At 36.2% G+C, this 22,621-nt stretch overlaps 3 protein-coding genes and 1 long non-coding RNA gene across 13 annotated transcripts; 1 reads left to right on the top strand and 3 right to left on the bottom strand.

Annotated features, from left to right (window-relative positions):
* Positions 1–274: 274 nt before the first annotated feature.
* On the bottom strand, positions 275–1,132 carry LOC113754002 (calcium-binding protein CML38). Its single transcript, XM_027298306.1, has one exon. The coding sequence runs from the start codon at positions 862–864 to the stop codon at positions 439–441; it is 426 nt and encodes a 141-aa protein (XP_027154107.1). The 5' UTR covers positions 865–1,132; the 3' UTR covers positions 275–438.
* Positions 1,133–2,188: 1,056 nt separating this feature from the next.
* LOC113751129 lies at positions 2,189–7,646 on the bottom strand. 9 transcript variants are annotated; one of them, XR_003464775.1, is made up of 7 exons: positions 7,403–7,646; positions 7,225–7,266; positions 6,641–6,737; positions 6,243–6,298; positions 5,562–5,688; positions 5,239–5,300; positions 2,189–2,634 (listed from the first exon to the last, which is right to left on the bottom strand). It is a non-coding gene; the product is annotated as an uncharacterized LOC113751129 (long non-coding RNA). The 9 variants fall into 9 exon arrangements; XR_003464776.1 differs by having other exon boundaries at positions 6,243–6,266; XR_003464778.1 differs by having other exon boundaries at positions 6,243–6,266; positions 6,654–6,737.
* A 2,350-nt stretch (positions 7,647–9,996) lies between these two features.
* LOC113753237 (probable adenylate kinase 7, mitochondrial) lies at positions 9,997–13,148 on the top strand. The gene is made up of 4 exons (XM_027297341.1): positions 9,997–10,403; positions 10,904–11,044; positions 11,948–12,187; positions 12,603–13,148. The coding sequence occupies exons 1-4, from the start codon at positions 10,062–10,064 to the stop codon at positions 12,753–12,755; spliced, it is 876 nt and encodes a 291-aa protein (XP_027153142.1). The 5' UTR covers positions 9,997–10,061; the 3' UTR covers positions 12,756–13,148.
* Positions 13,149–13,594: 446 nt separating this feature from the next.
* Positions 13,595–20,246, bottom strand: LOC113751228. Of its 2 annotated transcripts, XM_027295164.1 has the most exons (10): positions 20,185–20,246; positions 19,719–19,979; positions 18,186–18,953; positions 16,745–17,928; positions 15,938–16,223; positions 15,605–15,814; positions 14,962–15,135; positions 14,535–14,744; positions 14,322–14,435; positions 13,595–14,188 (listed from the first exon to the last, which is right to left on the bottom strand). In XM_027295164.1, the coding sequence occupies exons 3-10, from the start codon at positions 18,900–18,902 to the stop codon at positions 13,871–13,873; spliced, it is 3,213 nt and encodes a 1,070-aa protein (XP_027150965.1). In that variant the 5' UTR covers positions 18,903–18,953; positions 19,719–19,979; positions 20,185–20,246; the 3' UTR covers positions 13,595–13,870. The 2 variants fall into 2 exon arrangements, with proteins under 2 accessions (XP_027150965.1, XP_027150964.1); XM_027295163.1 differs by lacking the exon at positions 20,185–20,246 and having other exon boundaries at positions 19,719–20,032.
* Positions 20,247–22,621: the final 2,375 nt, after the last annotated feature.

Below are 22,621 nucleotides of genomic sequence, written 5' to 3'. Positions count from 1 at the left end.
GTAGCCACCTAGATTCCATCTACCGACTCCGGGGGAATCCACAATAATTAAGGCTCCAACCCAAATGACGGTTATATCATTACAACCCATTTAACGGCTTAAACCGACCTGCAGGGCAGTGTAGTGAATAAGATATTTTTGTGCATGCATTTCACGAGAGAGAGCTGAGAAATGGGTATTTCACATCCTGCACTAAAATAGCTTCCGTTTATCAAAATCAAAGAAGCTGTCAGCTGTGATATATGATCGACGAAGGACACAGTAGTGATAGTAGTACTACAAAAAATTTCCATTGATTTGGAGCTGTACAATGAATGGATGAATGAGGGGGAACAACAATTATTGACAACATGTAAAGAGAAATTTTAAAAAAAATATATCAATCAAGCGATCGAATTCAACGTAGAGATGGAGAGACACAGCATCTCAAGAGGCCTCTCAACAAGACATCATGTTCTTGAACTCGTCAAAACTCAGGACGCCATCGCCGTTGAGGTCGAAACGAGCGATCATCTTTCTGCACTCGTTAGTACTCTTGGACTCTCCCAGCCTCCGCAGCATTCTCTTGAGGCTCTTGGGGTTGATGTAACCGCAGCCCTCCATCTCGTACATCTTGAAAGCCCCCATCAAATCCGTGCCTTTCTCTTCGTCCCCCGCTCCTTCCACTATTCTCACAAAGTCCTCCAAGCACAACAACCCGTCTCCGTCCGAGTCCATCAGCCTCACTGCCGCCTCCGATTCCTCCACCGACATCTTTCCCCCCATCGATGCGACGCACTGTTGCAACTCCGAGGCCGATATTTTCCCATCTCCGTTTTCATCCAAGTGATTGAATACGCGCTCGTATTGCCTTTGCTTGTCCATGTGGCTAGTGTTCTAATTTCTATCTAATCGGATCGAGTATGTACCAAGAAACAAATTAATTGAAGCTAGCTGAAGAGTGTTTTCGGGAAAAAGTCTTGAAACTGAAGATCAATGCTCTGCCAACTTAAAAATTTCAGGCGGGAAAGGAAGTTGTAAAAGATGTAATCTGACGGTTCTATTTGGGGGGATCAACTTATGGGTTATATATACACTATACAGAAGGCCAACAACACGGGAATTTAATTTACTGTTTTGCGTGGGAGAAGCCAAGCTGGGGATGCGTAGGATAACTATAAAGATAGAATCGAAGGGAACCCACCAGGAAAAGGGTAGCCTACCCAGCTCGCAATCGACGACGTCAGAAGCTTAAACCGCGGCTATGCTGTGGTTTTATATAGCACCACGACAAGCGTGTCTTCACTCTCTCTCTCTCTCTCTCTCTTTTCTTTTCTTTTGTCGTTCGTAAAAAAAAAAAAATTTAATTAAAAAAGGTCAGAGAACTAGCTACTTCCAGAAAATTGGGAATTAACCCGGAAGTCTTTCTTTTGACCCCAAAAAAAAAAAAAAGCCGAAAGTCTCTGACTCTCAGGCGAAGGACAACCAAACGAGCGGCCTACGTACAATTTCATAGGTATGATCGCTAAAACGACCATCAATGCAAAAGCTGAAGCTACCAACTTTCGAAAAGCAGGATTTTGGCCGCACTTTCTTTTGACTTGGAAATTACTTTCCTCTATAGATTTCCCTCGCCAGTATTTTTTCCTTCCACCCCTCTACCCACCCTTACGCTTATAGTAGCAGTCATGTTCCGATTCCCATTTTCCACCCCTCTGCCTCTGCCGTAGTTAAACTGCAACGTCATCACATAGCCTAGTTTACGCCGTCTCAATTGTTTAGTATGATCTTGTCGACATCATCTACACCCGCCGCCACGTGTGTCCAGGTGGCATGATCCACCACTCCCAGTTATCAATAATATCCAATATGGCAAATTCAAGATAATTTAGATGACATGCCTGAAATTTGATATCCATCCACTTGTCCTATCTTTTCTTCGACTTGCCCATCTCCGTTCACTTACCCTTTTTAGCGTTTTGATGATACTAGGAGGATTCACCGCGCATAAGCGCGGTGGATAAATGCCCAATTATACCCACTTAGTTTACAAATTATTATAAAAGTGAATGATAAACAAAATATTCGGAGTTGTGTTCTTAAAAGTACATAATTAGTTTTAAATTTTAAAAAATATAAAGTCCAAAAGATGAAAATTATAATACAATACATTTAAAAGATATAATAGGATATGAGAAAGACGTGATAAGGACATATACCATTGTAAGATATCTGCGTTACTTAAAATAATTCCAAACCCATTCTTAACATATTCCTGTCTTTTGAGTTTTGAGGAAAGCAACCTCAGAATTTCTGTACACTTTTGCAGCCAGAGCAGTTTTACAACATTATGGGATAAGGCCAATCAAAAGGAAAAAAAAATCCTACAAGAAGCACCAAGGATACATATCGTAAAGGAACCTTTTTATGTATTTATTTTGGTGCATTGGAAGAGGTCACAACCTCTTAAATAAAAACAAAATGATGATATACAACTCCTAACAAATCCACTTCTAACAAATCTTGCACCTCTCGGGAACTTATAACCTGGATGGATCATATGCTGCATTTGACCAACCAATCTACACGTTGATTGCTCTCCCTCCAAATATGGCTCAGCTAGTAGTCCCAACTTCTTTGTTTCAACTCTCGAATCTGAATATAACCACAATTTACAAAAATCACAAAGACATACAGCCACAATTTTTTCCCTCTGGACAATTTGATATCCGAGGAGCAGGCTCCCTTGTGGAGGTTTGATATCCCACATCGGGGAGGGGGTTGGGTTTGGGTTGGGTTTATAAGCCCCTAGGCTGTGCTCAAGAGTTGCCGGCTTTTGAGTATTGGTCTGGGATTCGGTTTCTAAAGTTGGTCTGGACAATTTTTTCCCTCTGTTCTCTCTGACTAAAGGTATTATAACTACAATTTTCTTCTTCTACAAGAAACATAAATTAATAAAGCTAATACTAAACAGTAGCAATTAAAAAGCTGTAAATATAGCAAGTAGGACAAATATGCAAGTAGGAACCAGAATCGTTTTCTTAGACTCAGGACCTCTTGAAATTAAGACAAATATAGCAAAGGCCAGCCTCATTTCATCAGATTCTATAACAACCAATTTAACAAATTTAACATTTTCTTTTCAGCTTTGCTCCTAATGTTTACTTTGCAACCCCACAGACACAAAATATTTTTTTTCTATTTTTCCAACTTGAGGAAAAATGCTCAGAGAAAACAGAAGATTGAAAAATAACAGATAGAAACATGAAATAAACAAATAAACAGGGTAAAGAAAATACAGGAAAAAAAAGTAGTTAAGCAAAGCAAACAAAAGCAAGAATTATAAGAGATGAGGGAAAACCGCAGAAGACCCTGTACAAAGTGGTTTATGAAGAGAATGAAAGCAAAGTTCCAATTTTTGGGCTTGCAATATCACAAAAAAATAAACAGATTATATAGCCCAAAAATATCTTTTAAAGGAAAAAATCATAAAAGCACTTTCTCAAATTTGTTAAATGCATTCTGATCCTTTTTAGTTGCAGGAAAAATATTAAGATTCCAATATGGCAAAAACCCCAAAAAAATTAGGCATAAGATGGAAATAGAAAAGCTAAATTTTTATTTTTTAAAAACATAACCAAATAGAATGCACGTTATTAAAGGGGAAAATTTTACAGAATCTGATGTTGGAAGAAATTTCCAATTGTTTACACCTGCAACATATATATACAAATTAATATACAAAAATTAGACTACCAAACCCCACAAAAAGTCCAAAAGGCTAGAGAAGTGCTGAAAAAGAAGAAGAAATTACAATGCAAAAAAATCTTGTGCCGTGCACAACATCTGTTCACAGCCATTTTACATGACTCGATTAGGCTTAAAATCCATGTTTTTCTTTTAATCTGCTTATTTTTCTTCTCATCTTCTACTTTTAATTAGGAGAAAGAATTAAAAAAACCTACAATAAAAAAAGCATAGCAAACTTTACCATGATAGCTAGATTATTAACCTTCCACGTCATCGTTTTGCTATTTTAACTTCGTTATCTTTTGTTCTAACTCCTAAGTAACTTATTATTTATGATTTTTTTTCTTCAACATATGTGGCAGCAAACCTGACCAAACTTCTCAATCAAGTGTTAGAACACGCTTGAACACAATCACAGGCATAGAAGTAGAAGATAAAGACAAACAAATCACTGAGCTTTCCCCTTAATGCTTGCTAATTCTCCCCCTTCAGTTAGAAAATTACACAAAGAACTTGCATGCATATCCACTAATAAAACAAAATGTTTCCATAGTTTACAATCAATGCCAAAGTAATGCAATAGTTTCATTAGAAATGATCTGACCTTTTTTATTTGATAAAAACTCAAGACTATGATTCTTTGCGAGCCTTAGCTCATTTTATTCTTAAGCAGATTTATTTTGTTATAGCTATGTCACCTTAAGTTGAATCACAATTTTCATTCTCAAGGTGAATTGAGAAAAATCTTTTGCAAATTAAAAGAAAGTCGCCACCAGAAAAAATAACAGTACCTAACCATCTAAAGTGCAAATGAATGAAACTCTTTTATTACCAGAAGTACTAAAAGCATATTTAAGAAAATAATAGAAGACAAAATCCTTAAATCCAAACAACACTTCTGCCTCATAGAAAGAGAAAATTCCACCATTCATTGAGATATATCATTAATTTTTTGAAGTCAAGCATCCCATGAAATTATCATCAAAAGTCAATCCCCTCTAGGCTGTAAACAATTCCAGTCAACAACTTACATAGGAAGGTTTACAAATTGAAAGAAACCTATCACAGACAAAAAATCTCACTTCTAGTTTTTAAAAAGGGATTAAAGATTAAAAAAAATAAAGCAAGATTTGCCCCAGTGGAATGAACAACTGATTATTTGCAAGCATCAAATGCAAAGCATTATTTATTGTCTTCATTCAAATGAATTCATTGAAATTAACAGATATGCAACTTGGCAAACTAAAATCGAACACCCAATTATTAGCAAATACATGAATGTCAATGGTTTTAATAATCAGTGCACAAGTTGAGACTTGAAAATTTAGAAGAAGTAGAGTCCTATTTCGTATCACTTGGAACATATTTAACATAATACCAAAAGCATATAATTAAATACAAATTCCTGATAATACATAGTTGCAGTAGACAAACAAAACACATACATGTTGTAAAAGGCCCACAATTTCTTGATAACTATTAAAGAACAAAAAGTATGACAGAAAGTACCTTAACTAACTGCCGAATGTTAGATAACAAATCATAATGTTCGTCAGCTCAGTATAGAGAACCTGACAATACATATTGAATTAGGTAAATTGGGAAAAAGAGATTAAAAAAAGGTAAAATCATCTATTGAATGTATGTGATAAATGAGGTGGAAAGAAAAGGCCATCTTAAAAGGCAATAATACATATTAGTGTATAACACAAATATTTGCTAGGGATATTCAACAAAATAAAGATCAGTTAAAAAAAAGGATTAAACTTGGTTGTCCTCTTCATTGGACAAAAATATTGAAACTCTTTTAAAACACAATATAGTAAAAGTACCTTGGAAAAAGAAGTTCACTATGAAAAAAATATCTAGTTTCTCTAAGATATTTTTAATCATCACTATGAAAAATTTCACAATATGGCAGGGGTTTCGCCACAATTTTTAATCATCCTCCATGAACCTCTGTCATAGAAAGAAAGAGGGAGAGATCAGCTTATACAAATTAAAAAAGGGAAACAAACCAGAGAAAAAAACTTGTAGACTAAAAAGTTGTGGACACATAGGTCATTTTTCTTCCCTTCCATCCTCACTCTATAAAATAGCAAACTGATCTAAGAGTATAAACCAAGAAAAAAAGAAGGGAAAAATCACAGATAAATATACGCAAAGAAAAAAAGCAATCAGTGCATCAAAATGATCCTTTTTCTTAAATGATTTCTTTAACCTTGTAAATGAAAACATGAAATCAGATCCTCTAAGCACTATGCCATTTGGGAGAAGGAAAAAGTAATCACACGCAAAAATAGGGGAGAGAGATTGAGAGAAACTTGGCTGAGAAAGAAAAGGGGAGCTCTCTATGACGAATGTTTCCAGACTCCTCGAGCCCGTGGCCAAAAGCAAGAAATTCAGGAGAGAACTTTAGCAAAAACATTTCTCCGGAGGATAATCACACAGATCGGGCAACCAAACTATGGAAAATAAAGGCCTAAACAAAAGAACAGGAGAAATACTCCCACCTTATCACCTCATGTGTACTGATGCTGGAGGTGGAAAAAAGGAAGGCCACCATAAGCTCATGTGCAGAAAAAAAAAAGTAAACTTGTATCATTACTTGTATCATTACAAGGAAAAAAAAGTAACCCTATGCACAAAAAAAACACAAAAAGGACATACCCATGAAATACACAAATGAGTCCAACATCTAGTGAGGATTTATAAATTTTCAATATAAAAGGCTCAAGGAAACATGTCAGAAAACTAAACTTTCCAAGACACAACTAAGCGGATAAACAGTTCATGATAACCAAAATTGAAATTTACATCTAATAGGTTATAAAAACAAATATATAAATGAAAAAAATCCAAAGCAGAGTATAAACTGTAATCACGTATAAGCGAATAGAAGAAGGCTCACTCAAAATATTCACCAATATTATGCAAAACAGGCTGGGAATAATGTTGATCCATACTACCACATTAGCAGTTTTTTGAGAGAATCTGAATTTTTGGACCTGCAACATCACCAAAATATACAAATTATACAATCAAACATGGGTAAAAAACTTTTTAAATCCGCCAAAAAGAACTTAATCAAATTTTTTAAATGCATTTTGACGTGTCTTTGGTCACGGGAAAAAGGATGGAAATAAGGGAAAAGTAAGGGGAGGATACAGCAAAAATAAGTCTTTTTTTAAGAAAATAACCATATAGAACTTACGATTAAAAAGGGGAAAAAACTTGGAAAAAAGAATGAGAATGGTGGAGGTAATCTGCAATTTTCGTAATTGTGACATCAAAACATCACAAAAGGGCAAAAAGGGAAATTAAAAAAGAAGGGAAAAAAACACAAAAGGCTAGAGAAGCTTTGGAAAAAGAAGGAAAAAGAGATTTTGAACTGAAGCAAAAAATCCCAACCATATCTTTGATTTTGTTGCTATTGATCAGAGAAAACGAAGGACAAGAGAGGAAAAGGGACTGGAAAAGGGTGAAAAAACTTACAAAATAGCATGAGGATGATGGAGAAATCTCCAAATTTCATACCTGCAACATCGCAACATCACAAAACAAAAAAAAAAAATTAGACATCTAAACTCGCAAAAAGGGGAAAAAAAAAACAAAAGATTAGAAAAGCTCTGGAAAAGAGGAGGAAGAGATTTTGAAACAAAAAATTACCAACCATATCTTGGATTTTTGCTGTTGTCGATCGGAAAAATGCAAGATGGGGGAGGGAAAATGGCATCCTTAGTGATAAAGAATAGGAACAACAAGAGATGAAGAGGGCTTTCTGGGCGAGAGAGACGGCCATTGAAAGAAGGAGAGGAGGAAAGGCATTCTTCTGAGTTCTGACGTCTCTCTTTCTTGAGCCCAGCGCCTCACCAAATCTGAAAGCAAAAAAAATTTAATGAATGGTAGAAGATAGATAAGTCACGTGCACACCACCGGAGAATCTTGACAAATCTTGCCTCTTTGTCATTTGGTTGATGTTATAAAAGAAAAACACACGCACACACATAGTTTTGGACGAACACTCTCCAGCCAATAACAATTGGCCACATCAGCAAAACAACCATCACTTTTGAGCCATGGCATTCGCCCTTTTATACCTACGTTAAATGAGAAGTCTGTGGGTTCTTTTAACATACATGGGTTAAACTTCAAAACAAATCCTCTTCGCATCACATAACATTAAACATGTTTTGATATTCTCATTGAACTGAACTGGATTCCTTAAAAAGATAGTAGTGTGAAAAAAAGGTCCAAATCTAGAAACTCATAGCAGAGGCAGGAAGGTAGACCAGCGCCCCCTGCCGGCCGGGGACGGCAGCTCTCTCTGTATTATTTGTAGCCATGCGCGTACTGTTATGTACTAGTACAGACTATTAAACTAGATTGCTAATGAATAGTTTAACGGCTCCGTTTGTTTTGAGAAAATAGGAGGGAAACGAAATGAGAAGACTCGAGTCTAAAGGAGAGTATATATAAAAAAAAAAAAAATAATAATAATAAATTAAAGAAGGGTAGATCTTATTAATCTTATTTGGATTAACTATGAAAGGAAGGAAAAGTAATCCAGCAGAAAATAATTAAACCTTATGGATCCCTTTCCCGTCATATTCTTTCATTTTCCTCCTCAAAAATCAATCCAAACATAAAGACAATTAGTTTCATTGCATTGCCTATCCTTTCATTTCCCTTCCAGTCCCTTAAAACAATTTCCAGCACGGATGGAGGCTGCCAAACAGAAACAATTTAATTTTGAAGATTAGAAAATTAGACTTATTGTAATATTTCAATTTGAACTTGCTGTTTGATATGTTTCAGATGATGATTAAGCCATACCTTGTGTGTGTGTGCAAATAGTAAAACAATATATACTTGTGTTTCGTAGGAATTGGTTTCACACGATGATATTTTATTTGTTGACAATTAAAATGTAAAGACAACTAGTTATTTGCTAGTCACGTACGATTTATGTAGAGTTGACAGCATAATTTCAAATTTCTAAAACCCAAAAAAAGGAAAATAATTTTTTAAAATATTGTTGGACCATTATACTTTTTCTGCTAAAGGTCAAAAAGGTGAATCACAAAATCACGTAGGAACATAAGCCTATTCAATCTTTATATATAGCTAGCATACTCTACTTGGAAAGAAAAAAAGAATTAAAAAATTGGGAGCTTCTGAGTTCTGGCTCTTATATACTCTACTTGGAATGTGCCTTGATTCATCATTCAAGTCAACATTTAGTCTCGAATCTCCTCAAGCCAATATGTTTTAATAGCAACCCTATTTTGTTACCGAAAAGAATGACTCTTTTTTTTAAAAAAGAAGAAAAGAAAAAGAAACTACAATTACAAAATAAATACCCGAAAGACCAATTAAAATACTTAAGGCTGAAAAATAAATCAAGTTATTCAATACTGAAATCGAGTTTGGCTTGATAAGAAGTCATTCAAATATGAATTGCTTAAGTCAACCTTGACTGTTATTTTTGTGTTCGTTTAAATTCGTTTCGAACTTAATTTGATCAGAATAAAATTGAAATTTATAGGTACAAAATTCAAATTACTTGAATTCAAATGGATAAAAACTCATTTTGATTAAGTTCGTTTGCAACCCTCCAAATGATTGCTTAATTTGCACCTAGTTTCAGAGAAGAAGAAGAAGACAACTTTGACACAGAAGTTTTGTTTTGGTGCTAATAACAATTTGAATGATTCATTTCCTACAAAAATGAATTAAGTATGGCCTTCAGTCTTGTATTGTCCATCGAGATTAAGTATATAGTAGTATGAGAATTATGGATACTATACTTTAATTAATTCTCATACAACATAAATAACTTATGATGTAAGTAAATAAATTTTGGTTAATAATCCTCTATCCAAACAAACCCATTATAACAAGCAAAAGAAATCGTGAGGTTGGGGATTCAACCGGTCGTAAGCCCAACAGGTAGGCCGTGGCAGTAGCAAGCACGCCCCAAAACGACGTCGTTCTGTTGGGTCGGGAGGAGCATCTTGAGTGCCCCACTTGTCAATCGTCTAACCCACAAGCTGTTCCAGGCGTGTGGCTTGCATCAATCCTGCGTCCAAGTCACCGGAATCCCGTTCCCAAAAGCTTTCCTTATCAGGAGCAAAGAGCAGCCAACCAGTATGAAACACGTAAGCGACAGCGCAAAAACTGGAAGGGCATTGTTGTCATTTCCAGTCAAATCCCACTCTTAAAAATCAAAATTGGAAATCCAAAAACCTTCAAGGCGCACACGCTCAACATCAGCCGCAAGCAGTGCACCACTGTTTCAATTCACTGCTAAAACCCTTTTCGTAGCCGCCATGGCAGTTCTAAGCCGCCTGAGAGTAGCCGCGCCACCAATCCGCGCTGCCCTGCTCACTAGGAACCGAGCCTACGGATCCGCAGCTGCGGTTCAGCTGGACTATTACGACTATTACGATCACCATGAATTACAGCAACCTCACCGCAAAGCGACGGCAGCGCAGGAAGAATCGGACGGTTGGGTGTCTGACAGAGGTGTCCAGTGGGTGATCATGGGTGACCCAATGGCAAAGAGACACGTGTACGCCCAGAGGCTTTCCCAGCTTCTAGACGTCCCCCACATTTCCATGGGAACTCTCGTCCGTCAAGAACTCCACCCTCACTCTTCCATCTACCAGCAGGTTCCTTTCCCTTTCTTTTTTTTTTTTTTTTTTTGTATTTTTCCGATTTTTTGTTCTCGAGAAGTGAACGATGACTGTGAAAGAAAGGAAATTTGACATGGGGATTTCCTGTATTTCGTTTTTTTTTTCTCCTTTTCCGTTCTCCTTCGAAATTAAGGTTTTAACGAAATAGAGGAAGTTTCAATCTTTATGTATTTTATTTTGTTTTGCACCTATCTGGCATTCATCGCTCAATTTTCTAGATGAAGCAGCATGACATACGTAAATTTTATTATGTTTTTGAAGCTTATCTTTGCTAATGATTATGTACGCAGTACGGGATACTTCTTTTTCTGATGGTGCTTTGATTGTGGCATAACGTTCTAGTACCATTACCTTTTTCCAACTTCTTTAACTCTTGAATCTTTCAAGATTTCAGTTTTCCCTTGAGCTTTTGTGAATGTCTTTTGATATTTTTTTTATTGAAAATTTTCTTGCTGTTGATTGCTCTATTTATGCAGATAGCTAGTGCTTTAAACCAAGGAAAGCTTGTTCCCGAGCATGTAATCTTTGGTCTTCTGTCAAAGAGGCTTGAAGAAGGCTACTGCAGGGGTGAAAGTGGATTCATTTTGGATGGACTACCTCGAACAAGGGTTCAAGCTGTATGTGAACATGAATACCCATCAATAACCCCTCTCTCTCTCTCTCTCTCTCTCTTGAGTACCTCAGTTTTAGCTTCATATCACTTTTGAGTGACCCTTTGTTCTTGTTTTTCATTCCTTTTTATGGCTTTCTCCATACAGCTTATCTGAAATATGTGTTGTATTAAATTAACAACGTGTTGCATTAAATGAAGGACTGGTCCAGACACTTGCATCAGAATAGTCACAATGCAAAATTTTGGACTTCTAATTGGTTTTGCAGCTACTCTACCGATTTGAGCATCTTAAATTTGAGATTGATGTCACGACCATTCTGTTCATGTCCTTTTACTCAATCTTTCCATGCAGTCTTTGGGTGGGTTTGTTCTTGTTTGCTGTAGATTCTGCAAAAGCTGATTTTGGAAAGTGATTATAGGGAACAATCAGAATTAGTTAAAGCTGTTGTTTGGTAGATTCTGGATTTTAGTTTTTCTGGCAGTTGAAAAAAATCTAAAATCTAGAAGCAAAATTGAGAACAAGCCCATTGTCATATTGTCTTTTATATAAGAATCTGATCCTTCAGAATAAGAATCAGGTGCAGAATAAGAATCATATTGTCATATTGTCTTCTATTATCAGGTGCAGTAATCAAGTGAGAAGAAGCCCATTGTCATAATGTTTTTGAAATAAAATATATCTGGATAGACTAGTTTTGTACTGCCATCTCTGCAAATTGGCTCTTCTTGTTAATAACAGTGGATGTATATGGAACTTTTGATGAAAAAGAAAAGGGACTGCATGTGTCATAATTTTCTCACAACTGTGTATCAATTTGGACTTTTTCTCTTTGGTGATAGTGGAGGATATATGTGGTTCTTGGACCTTAGCCTATATTTTCATTCTGCTGATTGTGTTTGTCTACAGGAAATCCTGGACCAAATTGTTGATGTAGATTTGGTCGTGAATCTTAAGAGCACTGAGGATTGCTTAGTGAACAGTCATCTCTCCAATGGAATTTACTCTCCTTCTCGAGAATTTTTTCGGATGGGCAGATCCAGATTTAATCTGAGTCTACAGTCACAGGCACAGGATGGTCGCTTAAAGCCTTCCTGTTTCAGTACAGATACTCTCTGGAAAGACAAACTCCGCATATACGCTGAACAGGTATTGATTGCTGTCTTATTATGATAAGAGCTTTAAAATTATGTCCCATATTTTTGTGGTGGAAACAGCTAGGAAAATCTTGGGCAAAGATATGCCTCAACTATCAAAACTCTATCGAAGACCTGTCATTCGAAAGAAAAGTTTAAATGTCTGGTATGATCTGGATATACATAATAATATCATTTGGATCCTTACATTTATGTTCTGTTGCAAATTTATTAATCTGTTTGCTATGAGTATGTGGATTTTTTGTTATATTTATTACGTTTGAGATTTTATAAGTACATCTATACTCAGGTTGCTAACCTAATTTAATGGCTGGCAAAATATGCTTGTCTCTGAGACAATATCTACTGATTTTTTTTTCTTAAATAATTATGTGGAGTAGTGAAAGCATGTGTTCCATCTTTGACAGAGCAAGCCAGTGGAAGATTACTACAGGAAACAGAAGAAGCTTCTCGAGTGTCAAGTGTCAGGGGCATCTCGAGAAACTTGGCAAGGCATTTTGGCTGCATTGCATCTTCAGCATGTGAACGCTATCAGTTCTTCAAAGAAGCTGACTGCATGATATAGCTGATACCAGTGTCATGCCAGGCGAAATAGTATATATGAGTATGAGTTTATCAGAAGTTTATGGGAATTTTGTGGTGACTATTGTCCAGTTTTGTTTCATGATGAAGGTCTCGTATTTTTATATTGGTATGTCACTTGTGTTTTTGGCTGACATGATTGTGTAATGCAGTTCTATGCTAGCAAGAAAAGCTGCCGGAGTTAAAAGCGGAACATATGAGCTTTGCATTTTTTGGCTGTTGTATAGTAGTATAGAGTATCAGTTTGATCCGTCTTCCCCTGCTTGGTTTCTCTGATTTATTGCATGCTTCTTTTTAGCCTTTAGCTAGTTTGTCTTTGGTACCTCAGCCTGGATGCCAAGCATATAAAATCATTCGCTACTTCATTGCCATTCTTGACGTTGCCAAATGAATGGTCGCAGGTTCGCTTTCTTGATCATCTGTCTTCCAGCAATATGCAAACGGCCTCCTATCCTATGAAGCTATAAATCTTTTACGCGTTATTAATTCAGGCAATGAACCATCCTTTTTTCTCTTTAGAAAGCATTTGAAGTTTCTTAGGAAATTCGTATCTCAAAGATTCTCCGACAATTAAAATAAAAGTTGTCTTTATCAATTTAAGAGGAAGAAAATGTTCTGCTTGTTTAGTCTGTAAGATAAAAAGAAGAGGACTTGACCTTGCCAAAATCTACCAGCGTAAAACGACCAGAGAAGAGGCTTCCTCAACTACATATTTACCGACTGAAGGAGAGGCATTTTCTAGGATTTAATGGAAACTTAAATTATTTAAGCATTAGTTAGGATTGTTCAAAAAATGACTGATTTCTAAGCAGAAGAATGAAAAAAGAAACGAACATCACATCCCATCTTATACAACAACTTTATTGGTAAACGATTTAAGTCGGACAGAATAACAGAAAGAAACAAAAAACTGGAAGAACTTCTAAAGCAGGACCATGCTAATTTACATATTTCAAAAGGATCATCCAGGCCCCACCAGTAGCAGTAACCTATAACAGCATTTTATCTGCTATCACCCAACTTTTTTTCTTAAATATCAGAAACTCACAATTCAATGACATTTTAGAGGATACCAAAGCAGTCAAGCATATTGTCATTTCTCACTGTTCTTCCAGACATCACGGAGGAGTTGATACCTTTGGCAGCCATTTCCCCTCGATGCCCAGATGGTCTCTGTTGAAGATGACCCCTGTAAACTGTCAATGATAGAGCTTAAAGGAGACGCCAGTTCATCAAGTTCATCATCACTAGTGTATGATTTTGTGAGCACTAAAGACCCTTTTCTTATCAGCCGATAGTGATTACCAGCATCTCCTATCATACCAGCAACTGATGCTGGTGAAGGGGGACGATAAACTATAGGGGCTGCACTGCATGGGAAGTTGACAGAATCTTCCTCGTCAAAAGAGTCCTAGAAGACAATTGACAAAGGAAAATTAGATATCTATCATTCACATGGGAATTCAACATAAACAAACAGAACTTCAAACATCTGCATGGATAAGTTCTGCTGCAAAATTAGAAGCAAAGAATTTGCTTGTAACCTCTGAATTTAGCGCTTCAAGCACAACTTTAGGAATGGGTTCAGGGCAAAACTCATCTGGCACAAAAGCGTTCAGAACCCTTCTTATCAATGTTGGACCAAAAGTAGGGCATACCTAGAGAAACATAAATTCATCTCTGCTAGTAAATATGCAGCTATACCACTATGATGATCAAAGAATGATAGAATAGAATTTCAAGATACTGAGCTACACCTCCTTCCTGATCGTCCTACTTAACAGCATATCTTTCGGTAGCATCATGAGGTCACTCAGTGAATTGAGAAGATTAAAAGGTTTCAAAGATGTATCCTGTGGTATGTTCTCAAGGTCACTAGATTCCCAAGCGATATTCACATCTTCAAGTGTACCATCATCATCATCAATACCAAAGAGGTCAGTGAGCCATCTGGACCAATTCCCAATCTGTCATCCACAAAATATACCATTTTAGTCTAGAAAGCCTTTAATTTTCTAATGCCTCACCTTTATATAAGACATTCTTCGGCAGCAAGATAAGATCAGTTTATTAACCTATCTTCGCAGAAGGGAGAAATAAGTAGCAGCAGAGACTAGAACTCCACATACTTTAAAAATTTTATTCTTCTTCGACATAGCAACAAGGAGCAGTAGAATATCTCACCGCGTTTTTCAATTGTGCACCAGCCCCAAAGCTAGCCTTCCCAACCAGAATAGGAAGAACATTGGCATCACTAATTGGGTCAGATACAGGGTCTGTAGGAATATCGTCAATAGAGTCTCTAAGGATAGCATTAAACATGGCCACATCCAATCTACCTACACATTGCTCCATAATCTAGTCACGAGATGAAATTGAACAAATAGTCAGGTTTCATTAGTAACCCATGAAATTTTGGTAAAAAGACATTGAAGTGCATATAACATCATGATGCATTCTTAGCACAACAGAGAAACTCATCCATCATGTGAATAATTCTACGTGGCATGCACTAAGAAACCAAAAATATCTAGTCTTGCAGTAATCTTAGCTCAAGAAGTGCTTAAACTCACTCCAAAAACAAGATCAATATTCAGTTTTACAGTTGATTTCATCATCCAGTGACTGCATCTCTGTCAGAGGCTACATTAAGCCTGCATAATCTCTGCAGAATAGCTCCATATACACTTTCTAAGCAATTTGAAGTAATTTCACTTATCCAAAGAGATTCACAAATCAAAGTACATACAAGAGATGTAACATTGAGCAAATAAAACCTCCTATGTCACATACACTTTTCAAGCAGGGCGAGACATGCAAACAATACCAGTCTAGAAAGGGTAGGTAAACAGCCACACTCATGACCTTCAGCACGGACAGGACATATCCTTTCACAGGCATCCTTGAAAGCCCTTTTCCACAGCTCCAAAGAAAAAGTTCCTTCATCACCTGAGCTAGATGTCCTTTGATACATTTTATTGGAGTCCAGAATTATACCTCTTTGTATTGCACCAGACTGCATATGTGGAGTAAGTATCTGGAGTAAAAGGTCAGAAAAATGATCAAGAGGAGGAAAATGCTCTATCACATTGCAACTCAAACTTTCCATGTATCTTAAGAAAACTTGCCGAGTGAAAAGAGGAAGAGGAAGTATGTGTACCTGCCACCAAATGGACTCGATGATTCGTGAAAATATCCAAGATTCAACTTTTTCAAGAGCACTTGTAAGTGTACAAGGATCCTCCCAATCATCAGAGCTTTGGTCAAGAGTACTTTTGATACTATTGCTGGAAAGGGACTGCCATTTAAGTGGAGATGACTTCATATTTCCATTCCTGATCCCATTCTTTCCATTCATTGGACCAGAGAGAGGTAGTTGCTGTTCGGTGAGAGATTCACTTATAATTGCTCTCAGCACAATGGAGTTTGATAACCAAAAAGTCAACCTGTGTTCAAATGGTTTCAGTAAAGTGAAAATAACTAAGACAAACACTTCTGGCTTTCTGATAGTTTATGTGTAATTAAATTCTTCGTCAAGAGCCTGAATTTAGTAATTACCCACCTAGCAATTGCAAGACCTCTACTTTATCACTTAAAGGACATGGTGTGCCAAGACATGGGCAAATAATTCATGAAGTATATAAAAAGGCAGTTATAAAACTCGGCTAAAAGGCAGTTATAAAACTAGGCTAAGATCCTCACTTCTAGACAAAGTCGTTTAGGAAGTTATTCTTGCAGCCAACAATAGTTGCCGGAATTTATGTTATGAATGCAGGAGAATGTATGCAATGAGGATAACAATTAAAAGCAAAGCTGCTGCTATCTATGTATCAAAGATGTAAGACACTGAATTAAAGCAAACGACAATAAAGTAAACAGAAGTAGCTAGACATATTATAACTAGGGATTATCGATGCAAAATGATGCCTCTGATATTGCAAAAAAACACTTATAATTCTCCAAGTACCTAGGGACATCATTTCCACATGCTTTTGCAACCAATATCAATCCTGATATAGCACTTTTAGCTGCACCTCCCCTTTGTGACTGGGAATTTACTTTGCTGGCATGAAGATAAAACCTAGACAGGCGTCGAGCTGGAGCATGGACTTTATTTGTGGAACTCCCATGCTCAGCAACCACCGAGTAAAGACCAACCTCAATGGCAGCAGTTTCTCTCAGTTCTGCTTCAAGCCTCTTTATTCTTTGTTCCAATTGCTTGATTTTGCTGTCAGAGAGGATATTTCTTGTCTCTTTTGGATGGACCTTGTTATCTCTTCTCTCACTGCTCACAAAGCCTTGACCAACACTTTGTCTACCACCTGAAATAAACTGGTTTCCCTGAGCTGAACCATTATTACTTCTATTTTGGTCCATTGGTGACCTAACTGATTTCACATGCTTATTGTTTCTATCTGCATTCTGATGACGGCTTTTTATTTCAATATGTTCTCTACTGGGTGAAAGAACATCATTTTCAAAGAAATCTTGGTCCCTCAAATCATCTCGTGAAAAACTATCCATTGGCTTATCTTCCATGCATTGTCCCATTCCTTCTGTGAATTTCCATTGTTTTCCATTTTCTTCGTATATCTCACAATTATCACCTCCAGCAAAACCATTTTGAGGTAAATCAGTCTTGTATATTCCTTTACTAAGAACTGCAGCATTATCATCAACAACGTCATCGATAGAAGAGTCAAGTGAGTTTAAGGAACTCAAAATTTCATTCCCATTGACCTTTGAATCTGAAAAAGCTTCTTTATTAATAGGATTGCATGTGTTTGCCTTACTGCTCTGTTCAATGGCACTTGTAGTGTCAATGCTTCCACTATCAAGAACATTTTCCTCAATATCACAAGGTACTTCAACAAATACAGTTGGGCTTCTCATGTTGGACATTTCTTTCTCTGTTACTTCATTTGTTATAGGTGATGATGTGGATTGAACACTTCGAGCACCAATCTTCTTTGTGATCCAAGCTAGATCAGAGGTTAAATCTACTGATGAAGAGCGAGAAGAGCCCCCTTTCAAACTAGCGTTTGAAGTAGTCAGTTGCTTGTCATCTGCTTCTGCAAGTGTTTGTTCCAAAGCAGGGATGCGTACATCTCCAGCCTTTCCAACACTAGCTTTTATTCCTTCCAATCCATTCTGCGAATGATTGCCAACTTGTTATCAGAGTATCAGATGCAATGTTAAGAAGACTGACTAAAAGAAACACTACAATGACATGTGACGAATATTTTACAAAATTGTAGCTACATCTGCCCAATACAGCTCATGATGCATGTTACTGGGGAGATAAGCCATTTACAAAACCATCCATTCACCTGATCATTAAAACAAAACGCTCACTTTGAATGAGGAAAACATTGAAAAATAAGCACTAATGCAAGAGAAGGACATACCTCTTTATTTTGGGGAGAACCTCCATTTGATTCTACTGCTGAAGAAGAAACAGCCAGCGATGAGTGTGAAGAAGCATCATCATCTGAATAGGATACAGTCTCGGCTTCCTCTGCATACTCTTCGTTCATCAATCCAGAAACTGAATCAACACCATTTTTATCCACTGATGCTTCTCTTGCCAGGTGATCCCATGATGAGGAGCTCACCCGACTCTTATCAACTGACTGAATTTTCAGGAAAATAAGTGGTTGTGACGTGTTCCTATATGTTCTTTTGCAGTGAATGGAAGCACTTACGCTTAATGTCTCTTTAACAACACCATAATCTGCCAAGTCTATGACAGCTGTCCCTAGCAACTGGCCTTTTACTGTTTTATCCCTCCGCGGTTCATAGAGATTGAACTCAATACAGTTCTTCTGGAAAGTGTCTCCATCCCCACCTTTGGCAGAAAGTTCCCTTAATAGTGTCACTGGTAGCCTAAAAGATTCATTAAACTCAATTCTCCCATCACCAACACCAGAGCCAGTCCCAAGTGAAGGGACAACTTGGTTTGTTGACCCAGAACTCCTATCTCCGTGTTCCCATTGAATCACAACTGCTCGAAGTGTTCTTAGGGATTGAGATGGCGGCCAGGGCTTAATCTCCTGAATGTGGATTAAATAATCAACCTGAACCGAGGGGCTTTTTCTGTTTTTGGCCTTCATTCCCAGTACCATGGTGACCAAAAAATAGTTCTTCTGCCAGCAGAGTGACAAAGCGATATCAATCTGCACATAAACCAAACAAACTATCTTAAATTCCACAACAAACACAAATGCAGCTTAAGCAGAAGAGTAAATGCCAAACTCAAAGAAGATGCCTCACTTCTTGGACTATCTATGCAAGAAACTGAAATGTGTATATCGGATTCTGAACACCATACAATTTGCTCATTGTACATTCCATCAAAGAGGTTGCAACTAACTTGCCACTTTTTTCTTCAGAACCTTCAAGTTTAATAAAACTTCCCAAGGTGTGAGTGTTTATCTAGTAATGATAAATATTAATCACCCCTTTTGTGGGTTTTCTTGTTCCCTCAAAACTTTTACAGATATCATAGCAAATACAATTCCAATATGCACCTGAATCGATATCTTGTAGGCTTCTGAAACACCGCAGAAATAAACAAAGGAAAGCAAGTAAATGTAATTAGAACCCCAAATTAGCAGAGAAAAGATATTTCGAAGCTTCTTTAAATTCAAGATTCTCCCTTCCTAGAATAGTTGAGACTTGGGAACTACAAACTCTAGTATTCCTCCCCCCCACCAGGGGCACCAAATACCTCAAATAATACAAGGCAGGTGTTAGCAAAAATATAGCAGATCCAGTTATGATCAACAGTATCAGCTATAGAGCTGTGAATCATTTAACAGCTCCAGCACCACTGCCACTGACCATCATAGACTCACACCACAATGAAACATCATTACAAAAACAGAGAGTCTTGATTTTATACTAGTAAGGACTGGCACTAGCATGCTACTATTACTTACCAGTACTTGACGGTGCTTAAAAGCTAAACATCATTTAGCTCAACATACACACTTTGAGCAGATCTTCCCTCAGCAAAAGGGGAAAGATGCGAGAAGAAAGAATAGAAACACAGGGTGCGGAACTTGCTGCAACAATGTGAGGGACCCAAAGAAATGCTGGAAGGAGGAAGACCATCAACAAACTCTCCTTTTCCACAGTGGGCACAGCGCAGAAACTCGTAAAGGTTCAGTCAAACCACAGACATTTGAGTTTTTCTGAGGCTGTAAGGCAATGAGCACGCACGCACAAAGCAAACAAGCGAGGGGACATTAAAAGGAAAAGAAAACATTAGCAGGCGTGGTTTTAAAAACAAACAAGGCACTAATTAGGAAGCAGGAGTGGTTTTAAATTTGTAATTAGTGTAATACTACTACTATAGTCTGTAATCAAGGGAGGGGGAAGGAAAAAAAGAAAGGAATATAGTACCAGTGTACAACATTAGCAGGCGAAGGCCGACAGAAATTGTGCTAATACTACTACTTCTTTTACCATAGTACCAATACTGGGCTGTCGGCTGTTGTTTAAGGGAAAGAAAGTGGGATTAAATAAGAGACTGGTCCTAGCAAAACAGGCATTGGCATGTTTTGTTTGTTAGGATCAGTAGAAAAGAATAATTAGAAGGTTGGTGCAAGAAATAAGAATAGAATAGATTGGATTTCTTTTGTATTCACATTTTTCCCCCTCAAAATAGATTATGTTTTCTTTCTTCTTTCTGTTTATTATTTCCATTTTTTGGGGTTTTTTGTTAATTACTAATGGCAGTACAAGCAGAGGTGACGTTTAGTGCTTGTCTGATATTAATTAATAGCGATTTCGCCCTGTAAATCTTCTTTCCAAAGCATTTGTTTCGAAATAAAGACGCCGGCTCCAGGAGCGCGTGGTGGACACCTTCTCCGCCGCTGATCTATCCCAACAGAACACAGTACGGACGAAGTGGCTCTGATGGTCCCAGGCTCCCAGCTGACAAAAGGCCGGCTACCGAACAAAATTGTGAATCACGTCACGACGACTCTCACGTGGTGAGTTTTGGTCTTTGGGTACTAAGTGAACTGGTACTGATCAATGCACGGATTTACTTTTAATATAATTATAATGATAAATAAATTATTTATATTAATTACATGAAAAAAGGTTAAAAAAATTAAAAGAGTGCTATTTTAGTATATAATTTATATACTTTATCTTAACATATATTAAAAAATATGAATAAAGATCACAAAAATATCTAAAGAAATACTAAAAATACATCAAGTACGAGTTGTTATTCTTCCCTTTCATATTCTCATTTTTTGCGCCACTTCTAATTGACATTCCCCTACTCTTTATTACCATTTTTCTCACCTTTCTAATCCAAACTTCTCACGTCCTTGCAACTCTTCTCTCTTCCACAAATTCAATCTCTTTCCAAATTTCGCAATTTATTTACCTTATATCATGTTATTTTACATATATAATTGTAAATAATGACCAAAATTTTTAACTTGTTCTTCAACAAATGAGTGTGGACATACAATTTTATTAACTTCAAATGGATAGCCCAATTAAAACTCATTAATAATTGGCTATTAAATAGATAGATTGGGACTACCTATTTAGACTTAATTAAATTAGACGTAGATTCAAATTCATTAGTAAGTAAATTTAAATCACTACAAATTCAATAATTATATTCTACTTTTTGCAAAGGCATATTTAAAATTATTTTCCTATTCTTTAAATTTTTTAAATTTTGTTAAATTTTATCCTACTTCCTCCCTTCCTTCCATCAAAGTTTTAATTAACTCATTAAGTGTTAATTGATTTCTTACATTTACACCTAAATTATTTTGAGATTCTTGTAGAGCGACAAAATTGAAACCCTTTATGATCACCACTATTGGTTCTTCTGTGTAATATTTTATTTTTTAGGAAAAAATTTATTTATTAATGCAATGCATCCTTATTTTTGTTGATTACAATAATATCTTATTTTGTTATTCAAAGAATATGGGAGAAAAAATAAATAAAATTTTGTAGTAGATTATAAATGGGTAAGATAACCAAAATTATGTAAAACTATATCTATTTGATACACATAAATCATCCATTTTGATAATTTCATCCCAACCCACAATTACAGTTCTCTTGACTTTACGCTCCCTAATTCATTACTCATGTCTTTATACTCCTTTTACTATTTATGATTCAATACCTTTCTTTTATCCTTTACAACACTACACTTCAATTTTCTATTCCTTTTATTATTTGGGATTCATTATCTCACTTTTCAATTTTTTTTTCAAACAAAGAGTTAGAATTATAGTCTTCAAAGAAAAGTAATTGAGTATAATTTTGGTGAAATGCTACTATTTTTTTGTGATGATCACTCAGAATAATTGTTTTAACAAGTATTCCTTTTAAAGTTTTTGATAAACACTCCAAAAAAACAACCACCTAAATACCCCTTTTATTAATTTAAAATTCATATAAAATTTTTGTTTTATGCGCACTTTCTATTGTATGTGTTATATGCAAAATCATTCAAATGAAGTGTTGCGTATGTCAAACATTATCTAGATGATGTTGTATGCCAGAATGTTACTATATAAATGATTAAAAACAGGACTAATCACATTATTCATTAGATTTGACAAATCAATCTTTATTAATCAAGGAATAACATGGGTTAAAGTGATAAAATTGTAATGGGGTGAATGATTTTAATATGGGACCAATCAAATTATCCAAATTTATTTTCTGTACTTATGGAAGGAAAAAGTGGTCAAAGTTTGAAAATAAGCTATAAATGATTTATTAAGCACTCATTTAAAGTGAAAAAGAAAGTTTTAAATTTTAATTTTGAATTATCATAAGATTAGTTGTA

Source organism: Coffea eugenioides, chromosome 11, assembly GCF_003713205.1.
Source record: "Coffea eugenioides isolate CCC68of chromosome 11, Ceug_1.0, whole genome shotgun sequence".
Taxonomy (NCBI): Eukaryota; Viridiplantae; Streptophyta; class Magnoliopsida; order Gentianales; family Rubiaceae; genus Coffea; species Coffea eugenioides.
The sequence above is the reverse complement of the archived record's forward strand: the minus strand, read 5'-3'. Positions and strand labels throughout refer to the sequence as shown.

Excerpts from the sequence above, each read along its gene's own strand:
- LOC113754002 (XM_027298306.1), bottom strand. The coding sequence starts at position 864 with ATGGACAAGCAAAGGCAATACGAGCGCGTATTCAATCACTTGGATGAA.
- LOC113753237 (XM_027297341.1), top strand. The coding sequence starts at position 10,062 with ATGGCAGTTCTAAGCCGCCTGAGAGTAGCCGCGCCACCAATCCGCGCT. Across the intron at positions 11,045-11,947 it reads CTCGAACAAGGGTTCAAGCT|GAAATCCTGGACCAAATTGT; the intron begins GTATGTGAACAT and ends GTTTGTCTACAG. Across the intron at positions 12,188-12,602 it reads TCCGCATATACGCTGAACAG|AGCAAGCCAGTGGAAGATTA; the intron begins GTATTGATTGCT and ends CATCTTTGACAG.
- LOC113751228 (XM_027295164.1), bottom strand. The coding sequence starts at position 18,902 with ATGGTACTGGGAATGAAGGCCAAAAACAGAAAAAGCCCCTCGGTTCAG. Across the intron at positions 17,929-18,185 it reads GTTCTCCCCAAAATAAAGAG|AATGGATTGGAAGGAATAAA; the intron begins GTATGTCCTTCT and ends AATCATTCGCAG. Across the intron at positions 14,745-14,961 it reads GTGCACAATTGAAAAACGCG|ATTGGGAATTGGTCCAGATG; the intron begins GTGAGATATTCT and ends TGTGGATGACAG.